General features: G+C 40.7%; 1 protein-coding gene across 2 annotated transcripts in view; it reads left to right on the top strand.

Moving 5' to 3' along the window:
• Window positions 1–18,402, top strand: part of ly86 (lymphocyte antigen 86) — a 104,297-nt gene that overhangs the window by 12,918 nt on the left and 72,977 nt on the right. The window contains exons 1-2 of one of the 2 annotated variants that reach the window (XM_062521660.1): window positions 122–345; window positions 559–648. In XM_062521660.1, coding sequence (XP_062377644.1) covers window positions 225–345; window positions 559–648 — 211 coding nt within the window. In that variant the 5' untranslated portion in view covers window positions 122–224. Of the gene's footprint in view, window positions 1–121; window positions 346–558; window positions 649–18,402 lie in introns of those variants that run through there. The other variant, XM_062521661.1, reaches the window with a different exon arrangement.

Raw genomic sequence — 18,402 nt, 5'->3', positions numbered from 1 at the left:
GTTATTGTATGATTTCACACAGAGGGAAAGGTCAAATTGTTACTTTCATAATGTTGACTGGTAAGGGAACTGAAACCTGCTGCCATGTGACTATTCATGTTTGCCATTGTTTTCGATGCACAACCTTTTGAGGAAGTTTCTATTTTAGCGCAGCTATTAGGAGCATAGGGTAGATTTACCTTTTAGTCCAGTCAGGTACACAGTAAAGGTGTAGGCTGGAAACTATGGCGCTCTCATTCCTGTCTTTGACTGTGTTTTTATTAACGACTATGGCTGAGGGGATACGTTGGCCTGAACATGTGGTCTGCCCTTCCCATCATTTTCAATTATCCTATGTCAGCTGTGGTGAGCAAATATCTACATTATCAGTTTGTTGCACATGGTTTCAGAGCTATATCATCATGTAAGACTGAGCACACTACCAGAATTAAAAACTATTATGCAAAATATTTAAACACTTCAAAGCACTAAAGTGCATCCTAAAGGAGCTTTGACAAATATGCATTGGTCTGTGATTGGGTGCTTTGAAGTAAATACATTTTCATTATGCTTTTTCAGATCCTTTCCAAGATGTTGGATTCACTTTAAACCCTTGCACTGATCTTCACGTCCAAAAAGAGTTCAACACCACAATCTCAATTTTGTTACGTAAGTGTAAAGTTTGTATCTGAAATGACTAGGCTACACTACTGTGAGGCATGCAAAACTGTAATAAACATAAATAATGCATTAATTTAGATTTCAGGTACCCTTTAGTGTGTGGTGCACCATACCACTGCACATTCTACTTTTTCCCTGCACATGACACAGAAGTACACTTAAAGTACTAGTATTTCTCTTTAAACTTGGATCCTGTATGCAATATCAACTACTTGTATAACTGGAATATACTGTATACACATCAACTTTGAACACAAGCCTAAATGTTGGACAGGCAATATGTTGTAGCCAAAGAAAGTTCTCAGTTCCACATCCTTTTTCAGGAGAGAACAAGCTAGAATCATGTCATTGATTGCAGTATATAAGATTGGTGGTAACACTTTACTTGACGGGTTCATTCATAACACATTCATAACAGCTGTCATGAACTGCACATGAAGCATTCATGACTGATTCATGAAATATGACTCAACATTCATACCAACACTTTCATGAATGTGAAAGACAAAATGACGAAAACTTGTCAAAATAAAAGTCCAACAATTGCAAAGAAGCATTGGCGTATTTATTCCAACCTATGTCACATCACATGTAAGTCAATGGGCTAGTCCAGTGCCAGAGAAACAGAATGTGGTCAACAATTCTTTTTTGTTTTTTGAAAATGTATTTGTTTTATAATGTAACCTTTGCTAATTTATCATCTTTTCCTACTAGGAAATGTCAAACCGTTCCAGGTTACACAAATAGGCCTATGGTCAGCAGAACTTAACTCAGTGATTACGAATAGGCTACTTCACAACTTGTAGGGCTATAGTAAAGTGACATTTGATGTAGATTTCATAAGATATTCATGAAACATTGACAAAGGCTGGAATAAATACTGGAATGCTTCTTTGTGATTGTTGGGACTTTTATTTTGACAAGTTTTCGTCGTTTTTTCTTCTACATTCATGAAAGTGTTGGTATGAATGTTGAGTAATGTTTCATGAATCAGTCATGAATGCTTCATTTGCATTTCATGACAGCTGTTATGAATGTGTTATGAATGAACCCGTCAAGTAAACACCTTTTTTCATTCAAAGCCACACCCACCTGACATGTTGACACAACTCTCAACAATAATCAACCGCTAGCACATAGCCTAACCATAGCATACCATTAAAAAAACTTTACTATATGGTTATACGAATAAGATTCCAAAAAACAACTAAGTAGCAACGTTGTGTGAAAAGAACAATGCAACCATAATATAACTTTTATTTTTTAGTTGTAAAAACATTAGGGGAATGTTCCTTTGCTTGCATGCAACCATAATATAACCTTTAGCTAGCACCCGTTACACTCACCCCCCTAAGCCTCACTCCCGATCCGGGTCACGGCACCAATGTAACCTGCGTTGTGTGGAACCACCGCGGTCCAGCCCTACACACGCCCGGACTCGAACCCGAACGTTCAATGTGTCTCAATTCGTGCACTTCTGCACTTAAAATACTTAATTTGAGTGCGTGAGGGCGTTCACACTGAAATTTCGAACGATACGAAGGGCACTGCAAGTCCCCGGATGGTGCACTCATAACGGTCAAAAAGTTGAGTGTGGAACGATGGACACTCTTCGCCTTCAACGGACGCCATCTTGGCTATATAACGGAAGGGGAGGGAGTATTTTCAAACTCATAGAAATCGCGGTAGAGAAATCTGAAGCAGCAGCGGTGGAAAACACACTTTACAGAGGTACAAGCAAGTTATAACATAAACTGTTCATGTTTTGACACAGTACGACCATGTCACGGTGGTGGTAGCTGGACTGTAAGAAGGTAGAAATGGTTTTGTGCTATGCATTGGTTTATCATGGAATGGAATGAGCTGGACTGATTTTGCTGACTGCGTGTTTGTTTGTTTGTTTGCTTTAGCAGTGATTCACTTTGTAGGCCTACTTCTTCAGCCCACTGTTTTCCCAGGGTTGTTTATTTATTTCAAAAGTGTTAGCCATCCAAACGATAGTGTAGTGTCTTATTGTCTAACTTTCCTCTTTACCTTATTTCATCTAATGTTGGTTTTGTGCCGTTTTATGTTTAATTGCATCCTCCAAACTGCCATCCAGTCATGTGGGTGGCAGTGTAGGCCTAGACGTGGTTCGGCACCTATTGGCGTGCACCAGTGTGGCAATCTACCCCCTAGTTAGTGTACTGTGTGAGTCTGAGGGATTGCGGTGTGTTGGCTTGCAGTGACATAAGTTTGTGGCACCTTATGTTTCAAGCTTGGATTTAGGTGTTTGAGCCCACTGTACTCGCCTCTATACTGTTGTAGCCTTTGATCATTTATACCTATAACTTATTCCACTCCAAAAATACAAAAGAGAAAGAATAACAATAGAAAACAGAACCACTATATTTCTTTAGCTTCTGCCTCTGAGTTTCCTCCAGTTTTGACAAATTTGAAACCATTTTAAACATATTTCGAAAACGGTCAATATTATTAGCTTAATATTATGGCAAGTTTAGAATATTATGATGGTCAACAGTGCATGGGCCAGAAGTATGGAGTTTAATTTGTGCCAAAATGTTCAAACAATACTTTTTCAAATTCAAACAAAAATCAATTAATCAAAATATCAAATACAAAATCTAAACAAAAAAAATAAAGTCGAAAAAAAAAAAATCTAAACTCGCAAACAAATTATTTGTGTAGTTGCAAAAAAAAAACTGTTTGAATAACTTGTCTTTTGGTTTACAATAACAACAATCATTTGCAGCGACATCATTCGTTTGTTTGCTCCTGGCTTTTTCAGTTGCGATTTTGGCTCTCGCGTTTGCGCTGCCTGTTTTTTGCTTGCGGTTCTGGCACAAACTTCACATGTGGGTGGGTGTCTGTGGGGTGCATTCCTATTGGCTGATGCGTTTTGACTGACAGCTTTACTATGGATTCAAGCGCAAGAGCTACCCACCTCCCCCCCCTCCCCAGTAGGTAGCGGTGCAACGCTCTTTTTGGCCACTATATACAGATATATGGGATATGGCGCTATTGAGCACAGTATGTCAACCGCCATAGGAAGAAGAAGAAGATATTGACCACAGTAGGCTACACCAAAGCCATTGATGGGCTACACACGTTATGGACTCAAAACAATGGATTTTCCTCACTACTCATTAACCCAAGGTAAGAAGTGTAATCTAATTTGTTATGGGTCTAATTTTCACGTTTATGTGATGTTATGGCGTAGTTGTTACAATACTGATGCTGGTTTTAAGGTATCAGATGGCTATCTTAGCATCGTAGGTTTGTCCACATACAAACGAGGCTTTTGATGAAATGTCGCACTACAGTAGCCTAAATTATGAATTCATACCATGCATTTATTTGTTCAGAAGTATATTGTTAATGTCCTCGCGTTATATAAGCGTATGTGTCCGATTATGTCATGAAATATCGCTATGTTGTCAACGGTAGGCTAGTCTAGCATAGTATGAGCGCGATGGTGCGATCTATCTGTGGTCAGTTCATCAATGGCCCTGGCGATCTCTGGAGGTCCACTCTTTGTGAACGTTTGGAGACCACAGACATAGTATAACCTTAGTTAGAGTATTGGTTCATTTGCCTGAGAAAGACCCAAGGGTCGAAACGTTACTTTTTGTAAACATGGGAGCTCAAGCAGTGTTGCCAACGTTACCTTCTTCTGTTACATCTCCCCAGGAAATGTTATTAAGCACTGTGACCAGCTCTGTCTTTTGATTAGTACATGTAATTTGTCTTTTGCTTGTGCTTGTGTGTTTGTGCAGAACAACTCATCGTGATGGAGCACCTGTACTCCCTGATACAGCAGGATCTGAGGGGATTCCTCAGACAGGACGCAGATGTGGATTGACAACATCCTGCAGTTTAACTTTATTAGAATAAGTGTTGTTTTGAATAAAGGACAATAAAATTGAACTAGAAAACGTAATTTCGAGGAAATTACCAGTGCATGCAAAAGCAAGACATAAGATAAAATGTGAAACAAACTTTAATTTACAAACAGTTGTGGACAGAGGAAGGTGCAGGACAGGACAAGGCAGTGTGTTGTATGTATGTGGCTTAAAGGAGAATTCCGGTGTGAAATTGAGCTTAACTGTACCGAAACATGTTAAGATGTACTCACACGTGTTTTAGACGCACTTTTGCTCACCCCCAGCATTCCGAACTCCTCCGTTTTCAGCCTAGCTTGCAGTAGTCTTGAATCTATTAGATTGGGCACCACGTAGCCTATGCAGCTAAATCTGTATTTTTAAACCATTAGAAAGGTTCCAAGTAACTCCACACTGCATTGGTAGACTTCTGAGGGTCCTGACATTTAAAACGAGATACTGAGAACTTTGGAAATGCACAGGAAGTTTATTAAAAAAAGACTGTTTACAAGCAGTGCCTTCATAGAATCTCTCCGCTGGGCGCCATCTTGGAATCAAGTCGCGATAAGCCGACTGACGAGCACGAACGAACAGTAAGGACAGGGGAACATATTGCTAAAGTAATTCCATAGGAAATATATAGTTATACTGTCTACATGAGCATGATGAGTAACAAAGCTCAAAATGTTTGCAATGTGTCCCCCTGTCTTTCCTGTTCGTTTGTGCTCGTCAGTCGACTTATCGCGACTTCACCACAAGATGGCGCCCAGCGGAGAGATTCTATGAAAGTACTGCTTGAATAAACAGTCTTTTTAAATAAATTTCCTGTGCACTTCCAAAGTTCTAAGTATCTCGTTTTAAATGTCAGGACCCTCAGAAGTCAACCAATGCACCTCTAGTTAGAAGCATTTATCCTGGTCATTGTAAGTGCCATTCACACATGCTACATATTGTTTTTTTCAGCACAGTCTAGGCTATCCAGATCTGCCACAATATCATGTATAAATACTTGCATTGATTTGATTTAGATTTTTAAATAATAATAATGTGAAAAGCGTACTATACAAATTCTTACATTTTGACGTGTACAGTAAGCGTTACTTGAGAATGGCCATTTCACTCACGCTTTGCCTGATTCACGTTCAACGTGAAATGTATTACAGCTGCATTACAACTTACCGCCACTAGGTGGCAGTACAGTCCGCTGTAGCATTGCTGCGGTGTGATTGATACTGTAGCCCAGTTCTACTCATTCAATAAGCGGCCAGGAAGCAACCTCTAGTGGCCCAGCCCATATAGTAGCCTATATTTCGGAAATGCCAAAAGAAATCCCTAGGAGCCTAGTCACCTACAGACTGCAACAATGCAACTCTTTTATTGTTGTGTTTTTTCGGGTGTTTGTCAATTCAGTCTGGCACTCTGAAAATGTTCGCAAGGCTCTGCACTTCGAAAAAGACGAACTAACAAACTATTTGTCATAGTTCAAAATTGCCATTAACACAAGCAGCAGATTGAAATAACACTTTATGTTTCATTCGAGAGTTTGACAACAGTGAGGATGATAAGCACTATGGAAACAAGTTTTATTGAGTTAGACTGCGTCTCTAGGCCTATAATAGTTCCGTAATCTGACGTAGGCTATTTCCTCATGAATGTAATTCTGTAATTTCTCTTTGGATAGCTATCTATCTATCCAATGGCGTCAGTGTAGTTTTCAGGGGACAAAACGCTATGTTACAGCTTGGTTTGATAAGTGCTGGGGACATACATTTTATATGATCTTAACGATGTTGAGGACTGTTGCGTTTCTGACTCTGCTGCGCTGTTGTCGCCAGAACCAGTTTTAAATGCACAGGCCTACTAGGCTATATTTAGGTTTATCAGCTTCGTACTTAAATGGCTCATTCCGAGGAGAATGAAGGCTAGTTCGATGGTTTCTATCATGTCCTCAGAACTCGGCTCGCCCAAAAAAAACGAAACCAGAGCCAGAGTGATGCTGAAATCGATGTAGTCATTCTAACTCCACGAAAATTACCACCGCTGGTTAGTTTGCTTTGGTTTGTGGAGTAATCCATATGAATTTGTGAAAATGTATAGGCTTTAGACCTACTTTCTCGGGGGGCAGAGACATTTTCAAAGGTGGTCTAGGCCCTCTATGAAATACAGTAGCCAAAGCATAAATCTTTTAATCGTAGTTCCGTGGGCTATTCGAAATTGCGCTGATCAGCGGAGGACGGGAACAGTGAATATTGGTCGTTTAGGCTATCGAAGAACAGTAGCCTACCATGCCTTACCATTATCTTTGATATTTCAGTGCATGGTTTTGAATATTTTAACAGTTGCCAAAAATAAAAGGGATTCAGTCAGTCGAGTTTCTTTGATATTCGCGGTATAGGCTACACTTAACGCACGATCAAAACTTCTGACATACTGACGACTGTCCATCAGATCAGAGTCTAATGCTCTGTCAATCTCAGACTCTCACAAAATGAAGGAAGCAAGTAAAACGCAAGATGCACGGGGCGTAGGAGTATGAATGATGTAGCCTACGTTTCTTTATGATTGTCGAAATGTTTCTTTCGGGGGAAACACGTCCGGCATGGTCCAGCAACGTTATAGTCATTCATTCACCACATGATAAAATGCAGTCTAGCTTGACGTACAGTAGCCAACGGTAGGCCTATGCCTATCTCTGAATCAACATGAACATGAGTATACCTATATCTAAGTTGCTAACTTTATTTTGCCTAGCTAGGTCTAGTCAATGGTGAAAATGAATCACAGCTCACTGTCCTATCGCCCTGTCAAGCGTAGTCATGTATTAAAGACATTTATTTTCAGTTGGCAAAAGTGATGGGGACAAAATCTGTGATAACAAAAAGTGTTCAAATGACGCCTATCTATCTATCTATCTATCTAACGTTCAGTTTCACTTGCGCAAAAAGACGAGGATGAACTTTGCGAGGTTATCCGGTTCGTCAAATTGGTGAGGGTTCTGTTACATCTGCGGTCAAGTGATTTGAAACATAGAAAATATTATAACGATTAGTCTAGTCTAGTCTTTGACTTTTGAGTCGTTGTCCAAGCATCTATGCCGTGCCGACGATGGCTACCACAAAGCGATTCTAATAGGGCTCCGAAATGGGCAGCAGCATCAAGTGTTGGAAGCTAACTGTATCCCCCCTCTGTGAGCTGGCCTCTGTGCCTTAGAACACGAATTTAAAAATCCCCCACCCCCCAAGAGCAGTTTCACACATCATTAGCAATCTTTTGTATGTTGAGTGTGCGTCTGCAACAGTGAGCCTACTCCTTTTCGGCTTTCGGAAACAGCAGCATAATTTTCGCCGGGGACCGGGTAGCCATGTCTCCACCACTTTTTATGACGAACGATTTTGTTCCCACCACTTTTTAAATGTTTATCAATTCATCGAAAAAGTTGGTGCCTACCAGTGATGCGCGGGTACGTGTCTGAACGGCCCGGCCCGCCCCGCCCCGCCGTTTACAACTAACCCGACCGCAACTCGGACCACAAAAAATAATTATTGAAAAACTATACCCGACCCGCTTATTGTAAAAATTAGTCTAACTTAGTCGTAGCGTCATTGAGCTACGCAAAACTGGTATCTCATGCATGTAAACAATATAGGCCTAATAGCCTAGTGAGTGCTCAGAATTTGGGAAACATGCATTTAGTCTAGGCCTTTTTTTGTTCCGTGTCAGCGTTCATCCAAAAATTAGGCTATTTGACTCAACATTGAACATAATTAGCCTAAGGATTTTCCTATACAAATTCTGTTTCAGCCGTTCCTCACATGAATGCGTTGAGGCTCCCAAGCATGAAATGCAGGCATAGAATATTACCGTAGCCTATTACTATTAAGAAACTTTATTAACGTCTTCATCGATGGACCAAAACAAAAATCAAAACCAAAACCCATAGAGCCCGATTGAATGCGTCATTGCTCGCTCCGCGAAACCTTTATTGCACGAAAGAGCAGACGTGGGGCTTTCCAACGAGCCACTTTATAAGTTGCGCAAGGACACACATTGCATGCTCATACCAATTGTAGGCTATATGCCTTGATGACATTAAATTAAGAAGTATTTCCTGATTGGGGACACTTTTAGTTTATTTGTCTTTCAGTCCATGGTTCCACCATTCGATCTTGCTGCAAATGATCAGACTTGAGAAGCACGCATCGCATCAGCAACTTCGCTGCTCAGTAGCCGAATCGAAGGGGCCAGCAGTTCGAGAAAAAAGTTGCAGATCATAGACAAAGAAAGCATATGCTCTGAGAACAGAACACAATTGCATGTCAAGTGTAGCCGAGGGTCTGTCTACGCAGAAACAACAAGTGCATACATGTTCGTGACAAAATATGGGGAATAGAATCGCGTTTCAGTGGGAATGCTGCAAATTATGTTTTCCTCTTCTAAATACAATTATGTACGATATAAATGACAAAAAATGAACAGCATATTTTTTTTATACCGACCCGACCAAACATGACCCGAATATCATAAAAATGTTTTCTTGACCCATAACCGCGGGTGACCATATTATGTGCAAATCTAACAACTGAGATGCATCCCCTATAATCATTATAGATCAAAAAAGACAAGTAGAACACACAAACAACCATAGGATTCATGAGGTCATATCATTTTGAAATAAATAAAGTCACCGTTAATGCGACGGGGCAAACATGTGTTTCTTAGCGTCTTGAATAGGGCTGGGATAAACGATTATTTTTTAAACGATTAATCTAGCGATTATTTTTTCGATGCATCGATTAATCTAACGATTCATTTTTTCAGTTCGATTCGATTATCGATTATCTCCCCACTAATTGACTAATTGCAATATATACATGTTGATTTACATATCTGAATGAAATAAAACATTGCAATGTATGTGTATTGCTCTTAAAATTCCAAAATGAAAGACTATACAAGTGCAAAGTAATGCATTCTAAGTCAGAGGTGGCATTCAATAAAACCTTGAAGCCTTGAAAACACTGGGAGTGTTGTCAAATTGAAGGGGACAAGATCCCAACTGTCATCAATAAAATGACAAGTTAAGTAGGCTTATTTGAAGTCTTTGGGGCCATAGGGCCCACCTACACATACTGTGTATACCCCCATCAAATCATCATTATGATGATCATTATTATAATTATTATTATGCTGCATTAAGTGTACTTTCACTTCAAAGTCAATGTTTTAAATGCTAACATTGTTCACAAAAGGTTTGTGAAAAAATCAGAGACCTGCTTTAGTAATGTAAGATACAGTATAATTACAATAGCTTTTGCATGGTTGCATGATAAATACAGTACTTCTGAAAACAACAGCATTAATATGGGTGCTATTGTTTTGGGATGTTTCCCTCATGCAAGCATCAAACTCTGGACAAAATTGACTTGCTTTTTAATGAAATTCCATTTGAATCTCTGAATGTAAGGATTCAGGAAACACGTACCAACTTTAGTCTATGTATTATGATCTGGAGATTTTTAGATGAAAGACTAAGGCTACAATCTTTTGACCATATTCAAATTTGACTGAACTATAGCCTACTCTGCTCTGTATCAAGAATCCACGTTGTTCTATTAAATGTCGTTAAATAATTAAACAGCAGGTTGAACGGAACTTGCCACCAACGTTATCGATTAGTTTCAGTTTCTGTCGCGCAAACACGCACATGCATGCATTCAATGAACGCTCATACCAACACTTAATTGTGTTGCTGTATGTTTATTCACATCGAATTAGCAAGTATTTCCTCCTGATTGCTGAAACTTTTGTTTTCTTTTTCTGTCGGGCTGCGGTTGCTTCATCAATTGCGCAGCAAATTATCAGGTGAAGCACCGAGCCTAATTTCACTCCACGCCTCACAGACCAGCAGTCTCTCTACATTGCGGACCGGTGCAGCTCTGTCCGCGGCCCATAGTTAGAGAAACGCAGTAGAGGAACGAGTGCGTGCTGCAGTGCCTTGCACTTTTGAAATTCTGAGGAGTCACCCACGTTGCCGCCAACCTTGTTTTGATTTTGACGACGTGTCGATTCGCATATTTTGAACCGACGTATTTTTTGCGTCTAACTAATCGGTTAAGTCGATGCGTTGTCCCAGCCCTAGTCTTGAAACTTTCTTCTGTGAACTGAAAGTCCGATCAAACGTCATTCAAAGGCAGTCCATAATTCAAATGAAATTGTTTTCTAACGAAAAAGTCCTACCTTTTATAATAGGCACAAATAATAGAATATTTAAATAGACAAGATGTGTGTGATGTCTAATTATTTCCCGCCTGATCAAAACCGTTCAGGAATTATTTACGTAAAACTGAAACGTTCATAATTCATTCTCCCTCCTTCGCTTTCGGTTCGGAATGAAACAGCAGAGAGCATAAACCATATAGTTTCTCCCGTAGGCCTATTTTAGGCTATTTGAAAAATTTGACAACAGCCAGCTATACATTTCAAATGGCTAAACATATAGCCCAATGTATACATAGGCAAGAGGTTTGTGGTGCGTCGGAAAATGGGACATTTTATTTTTAATTTTTTCCCGCATTTAGAATCAAGAATAACATTCGTGAACAATACATTCAATTTGCCACGTTCTACCTTTTTTTTCTATTTACAATTAAGATCTGCGCTCAAAGCACATGGTGTCCCCTGGCAAAGTTCCTTGCCTACTCATCCTATCCGTAAACTGTTTACTAGTCAGCCATCATCAAAAGGTATGGTATCTAGGCTTTACCACTTCTTGGTCATACCCAAACATATTGGCCTTCCTATAGAAAGGGTCTGGTTGCGGGACTGTCCTGATCTAAGCGAAGAATTTGATTGGGACGACGTTTGGTCCAGCATCTCAGAGGTGTCGCGTAACCCTGATCACCAACACATTCATTATAACTTCATCCATAGAACCTATCTGACCCCTGTAAGGATGCACCACATGAAAATAGTCAATAGCCCTTTATGCACGTTTTGCCCAACTCAATCCCACAGCACCTTTCTCCACATGTTCTGGGACTGTGGCCCTGTCTCTCAGTTTTGGAGTGATGTTGCATCTTGTCTGTCTCGTTTGTTCACTGTCAATGTGCCTGTTCACATGGGTGTTTTGATTTTGAATGACTTGTCGCCTCTCTGTGTTGCTGGAGTAACTCAGAGGGGAATCTATGCTGGACTAACCGCTGCCAAGAAGATGGTAGCTACACGGTGGAAGCCACCCCATGACCTCTCAATGCGGCATTGGAGCCTCACGTTTTTGGACGTTATATTCATGGAACTATCCACAGCTAGAGTCAATGGAGCTTCAGAAAAGACTTTGGTCTTTTGGCGTAACCTAGCAGACTCTATCAAAGACTTGATGGGACACTAGAGCCTTTTTTGTTTCATTTTTAGTTTTTGTCTTGTGTTTTATCTTTATGTTTGTCTGTTGTGTGTGTCATGTTTGTCGAGTCTTGTCTCCCCTGCCCCTCCCCTTTTTTTTTTTTTTCCTATTTTAATTGATTTGTAATTCTGTTATAACAAAAATCATAATAAAAATTTGATCAAAAAAAAAACATTCGTGAACCATTTTGTTTTGTTGCCAGCATAAACACAAGCGTAGGCCTACCATCAGCCTATCCGCACATTTGAAATAAAATGTATGAATTGACCCAAAAACGAGAACACAAGGACATAGGCTTATGCTTTTAGTGGAAACTGGCCTCGTGACCTCATGAAACCATTAGTGACAGCAAAACAAACCTAAACGAAACAGCCAGATGCCTCTTCATAAAATAGGCTAACAGAAGACACCTTCATAAACAATAACAAGTTTTGTCGTGAGACTAGGCTATTAAAAGCAGAAAAGATGTTCGGGATTGAATTCAATTTGGGACTGTTTGGCTAGTGGTAAATGCCGACATTCCTAACCCTGCTCACAAGTGCCACCTGGTGGTTGTTTGGGACATTGCAGCTTCACTTGGGAAAAATAAATAAAATACACGTGATTCACACGTGATTCTCATGAGAATCTCACGTGAAAGCGGCCAATGTCAACCAACGCCCACTGTATCTCACCACAGCAAGCTCACATCTCGACGAAACTTACATGGTTGTGTAGGCCTGACTGTCCTGAAAATGGCAATATAAGAAACATGGTGGAGGTATACTTTGGGGCTGAGCCATTTACCGAAATATGTGGTGTGTGCCTTCCAGAAATAAATGGCCATTTTTATTTAGTGATGAAAAAATGACTTTTTGGCACTTTTTGCACTCCATATTTGTGACACTAGCTGATCTGACCTGACTTGTTTGCGGTAGCACACATGACGTGCACAGATGATGATTCTCTATAATATTTGTTTTACTGCATTGCAATGAACAAAGTAAAGGCAAAAAGTGTTTATTTGTCAAACAAATTTGGATGCCATATGAGTCTTGAATTGGATACCATACAGGAGTTTGCTAGGATCTCAAAACCGTGTTGAACGTGACTTGCCATAGAGAAACACATGATAACATTGGATTATGAACATAGGCTATTATGCCACACAAAAACACGAGGTAAGTGGAGCTAAATGAAGTTATTATTTTGCTGTCACTTCGTCTGTTTTATGGCCTAGAAGGTTGTATTTGGTATCTGTGGATAGCTCTAGCTCTCCTCTTTCATCTGACATGCGTGCCATATCTTTTTGATCGCGATTTCACGAGGAAACGAGAGTAAAGGTAGCCAAAGGTATATGACATTATTATTTGTTTGTAACTTCGTCTGATTTTATAATACGGAATGATCGATGTATTTGGTATCAATGCAAAACTCTGCTTCTCCTCTTTTATTTGATATGCGTGTCATGTCTGTGCGATGCGTGGTCCGCGAGTAATTCAAGCGAGAGTTCTGGATGCGCCGGTGAACGCAGAGCAATATAGACTGTAAATATGATATACTTCGATTTAACTTCATGATTTTATTTTATTTTCATACAGACAAGTGTCTAGTATCGTTGGAAAGCCCCGGTTCTGCTCTTTCCTGCAATATAAGTCTCATCTCGCTGTGACTAATAATAGCGGAGCAATGTAACAAAGAAAATGTGTGCGTTTTTTGACGCACTTTGCGTCCGTCGGGCTCATAGGGTTAAGGGGCTGTATGTGCAGAGTTGGAAATGTCCAACCAACCAGCTGATTCTAATTAGTACAACTCTTCAGCCAGAGCAGCTAATTGGTGATATCACCTGTGTTAAGTGCACAGATAGAACCAATACGTGATTGGACTTTAACTCTCTGAAGCTTGACTTTTCCACTTCTGAGTGTGCGTGCGTGTGTGTGTGTGAGTGGATGTAAGTGGATGTAAGAAGTGTGGCTTTCTATGATGCAGTGAAATGGGGGAGTTAGGTTAAGGTGAGAATGTTGTGGAGTGCATGGAGAAGTGTGGTATATATGAAGTGCTGCAGTCAGGTAGGTGTGTGTGTGTGTGTGTGTGTGTGTGTGTGTGTGTGTGTGTGTGTGTGTGTGTGTGTATGAGTGAATGGGTAGACAGAGAGAGCTGAGAGCTGAGCAATTTAACTGGCTGTCAATTAAACTTGATAGGGCCTTGAGCAGCTGGCTCTTGATACAGGTGCAAATCAGCTTAATCAGCATGTGATGTCACAGCAGTGCAGTGCGATAGACCTCTGAAGTTCGCCTACAAAAAAGCTTGCCATAGGCAGTTGGCTTCAATTAACTCCCGGATCTCCTTATATGGGTTTGGATGGGGTACAGCGCATTGTGTATGTGAGGGACACAGCTAGGTCCATCTGGTGTGTGAGGGATGGGGTACAGCGCATTGTGTATGTGAGGGACAAAGCTAGGTCCATCGAGTGTGCGAGGGGTGGGGCAGGGCAGAGCCTGCAGGTACTGTGGAGCAGAGTCTCTCAGGTATGTGAGGCACACAATAGGATTCACCAGGTGTGTGAAAGACGCAGCGGACTCTGTCTGGTGTGTGGTGCTGTGCTGCAGATGGAGAAGAGGCCGTCAGCTGTGCTGTGTTGTGCTGCAGATGAAACAGGGACCGATGGTTGTGATGGCAATGAAGCAGAGGTTGACCAAAGACTGTGTGGTGTGTATGGGACAGAGAAGAGGTCGGTTGAACAGGTCAAACTGCAGGATGTTGTCAATCCACATCTGCGTCCTGTCTGAGGAATCCGACCCTTGGGTCTTTCTCAGGCAAATGAACCAATACTCTAACTAAGGTTATACTATGTCTGTGGTTTCCAAACGTTCACAAAGAGTGGACCTCCAGAGATCGCCAGGGCCATTGATGAACTGACCACAGATAGATCGCACCATCGCGCTCATACTATGCTAGACTACCGTTGACAACATAGCGATATTTCATGACATAATCGGACACATACGCTTATATAACGCGAGGACATTAACAATATACTTCTGAACAAATAAATGCATGGTATGAATTCATAATTTAGGCTACTGTAGTGCGACATTTCGTCAAAAGCCTCGTTTGTATGTGGACAAACCTACGATGCTAAGATAGCCATCTGATACCTTAAAACCAGCGTCAGTATTGTAACAACTACGCCATAACATCCCACATAAACGTGAAAATTAGACCCATAACAAATTAGATTACACTTCTTACCTTGGGTTAATGAGTAGTGAGGAAAACCCATTGTTTTGAGTCCATAACACGTGTAGCCCATCGATGGCTTTGGTGTAGCCTACTGTGGTCAATATCTTCTTCTTCTTCATATGGCGGTTGACATACTGTGCTCAATAGCGCCACATCCCATATACCTGTACATAGTGGCCAAAAAGAGCGTTGCACCGCTACCTACTGGGGAGAGGGGGAGGTGGGTAGCTCTTGCGCTTGAATCCATAGTAAAGCTGTCAGTCAAAACGCATCAGCCAATAGGAATGCACCCTACAGACACCCACCCACATGTGAAGTTTGCGCCAGAACCGCAAGCAAAAAAACAGGCAGCGCAAACGCGAGAGCCAGAATCGCAACTGAAAAAGCCAGGAGCAAACAAACGAATGATGTCGCTGCAAATGATTGTTGTTATTGTAAACCAAAAGACAAGTTATTCAAACAGTTTTTTTTTTGCAACTACACAAATAATTTGTTTGCGAGTTTAGATTTTTTTTTTTTTGACTTTATTTTTTTTGTTTAGATTTTGTATTTGATATTTTGATTAATTGATTTTTGTTTGAATTTGAAAAAGTATTGTTTGAACGTTTTGGCACAAATTAAACTCCATACAGAAGTGGTGGTCCGATATTTGGATGCCTGATCTCACTATCTGTGTTTTTGCTCACAATTTGGTCCTCCTCACTTTGAAAATATCTCCTACACAGTACGCCCCTGAGCCCAGCTCAGTAATCTTTGCCACAGGACACAATTCTTTACATTTTTTACATTTCAAATGTCTTGTTCATGTGATTAGAAGGCCTCACACAATGGCAATATTTCTTATATGGTGAAAATAATTAAATAATAACTAGATGTACTGCAAAGCGGTATACAATATGACCGCCGCTCAGTCCTGCATATTCTCTCCGCAAATATAAATCACGCTTTTGTTTCCATCGTCTACTCCATCCCCTACTGCAACTTTTATGTATGTAAATGAGTGTGTGCAAATGTGCGCTTTCTTTTGTGTATGAGTACTTCTCTGTCTGTGAGTTTTCGCTGTGAGTGTGTGTGTGTGTGGTGGGGATAATGGAGTGTGTGTGTGTGTGTGTGTGTGTGTGTGCCTGCTTGTGTTTTATGTGTCTCTGTATGTATACTTGTGAGTGTGTGTATGTGTGTGGGTAATGGTGTGTGTGTGTGTGTGTGTGTGTGTGTGTGTGTGTGTGTATGTGTGTGTGTGTGTTTGTTTGTGTCTGTGTGCATGCATGTGGGCGAGTTTATGCATGTGTTTGTGACTGTACATTTTCATGTACATGTGTGTACGTACGTATGCCTGCCTGTCCACTGTGTGTGTAGGTACAGTATGTGTCTCTGTGTGTGTGTGTGTGTGTGTGTGTGTGTGTATTTATGTGTGTGTGAGTGTGTGTGTGTGTGTGTGTGACAGTAGCATCGAGCAACCAGAGCAACCCTTCGCTTAATACCACGATCTGCAGGCCGATGGGTGTACTCACTAAATGTACACATAAATTAATTTATCTTATAGCCCCCCAAGGATGAAATTCCACAAAACTTGGCATACTCCCAGAGGATGTCAGGATAATCATACACATGAAATTTGGTGCAGTTCATAACATCTCATCTAAAGATAGCATGGGGGTGCAAATCACAAATGACTGGTTATAAGCTAAGTTGATACTGGCTCTTGAGACCAACATACCATAAACATTTCGTCATCCTCGGCGCCACGATACGATATTTGGATTGGATATCGGCCCCGATATGAACAAAATAGCTGGATCGGGGATCGGGAAAAATGAGCAGATCCATGGGCCGATCCGAATTTAATTTCGTTTAAAAAAAAGGCTGAGGCATGACGCGCAACCAGCCATTTAGCGCCGCTGTAGCAGCACCTCACTGCTGCGGGTTAGAGTGTGCCTCACCTCACTGTGTGCTCTGAGTGTTTAAATTCACGGATGGTATAAATACAGATACCAAATTTATGTCATAGGATCAAAAGAATATCTATACTAACCACCATTTGTCATAGGTTAATTACGATCTTCATGCGTTTTGTTGCATTTAGGCAACACGTTTAATGTGTCAGTTTACACAAAATAGGCTACTCAAACTAAACCCATTGTCATTTTCAGCTGTATAAACTGTTCTTGATATCAAGACATGCAAATGTTCAAATTGGCTGTTAAAAAATTCTCATTTATTAGATAAAACGTACAACTTCAAGTGCCGTTTACTACCATTCAAACTCCGTGTGAACTAATTAGCCCTTTTCACGGTGTTTTCAGACGAAGCGTTGCTGGGTGTCCTCCGGCATGTCCAGCCGCCCAATACTACAGAAGAAGTATTCATGGGTTTCATCAGGTCCCTTTCCACAGGTGTATACAATCAAGCACCATGCAGTCTGCATTGATAATCAAGGTGCTTGATTGTATACACCTGTGGAAAGGGACCTGATGAAACCCATGAATACTTCTTCTTCTTCTTCTGTAGTATTGGGCGGCTGGACATGCCGGAGGACACCCAGCAACGCTTCGTCTGACATCACGTGAAAAGGGCTAATTAGTTTATCGTGGGGAAACTGCGGCAGCGGGACTGTACCACTATGAGTAAATAGAGGGGTTTCGCGGGTGACAGCATTTTGGCAGGGGTGTTTCAATGTATGTCACTAATATGGGATTTTTATCTGCAAAATTGTTTTGATGGGAGACAATTATGCATTTGTTGAGTTTCATGTCAGCTAGTTAGATTTATTATTTAGTAATAACTGTGAACTTGAATTTGAAAACTGTTTATTTTTAATAGTGAAATAATCAATAATGATGATGATGATGATAATAATAATACAATACCTTTATATCTTTATATATATGTGTTATTTTGTTAGATTTTCTCTTAGGAAAGTAGGCTAATGTTTAGTTAGGGAAAGAATGTTTAAGTCAAGCCTGCCTTTAGTCTTTTCCACATGGTGAGGTATACAGTTTATTAATTAACAATGATATCGGATCGGTATCGGATATCGACCGATACGCAGAGCCCAGGCATCGGTATCGGTATCGAGACTAAAAAAGTCGGATCGGTGCATCCCTCTGGGGACGAAACAAAAGTTTTCCGTAAAAGTCTCCTGGAGCTACATGCTCACCAAGTTTCATGTGCCCTGGTGTTACTGTTACGGTGTCCCGGGAATCGTTGACCAGGACGTAGATGACTGGAAAAAAGAATAAA

Source organism: Sardina pilchardus, chromosome 19 (assembly GCF_963854185.1).
Source record: "Sardina pilchardus chromosome 19, fSarPil1.1, whole genome shotgun sequence".
NCBI lineage: Eukaryota > Metazoa > Chordata > Actinopteri > Clupeiformes > Clupeidae > Sardina > Sardina pilchardus.
This window is presented reverse-complemented; position numbering and strand designations above follow the sequence as displayed.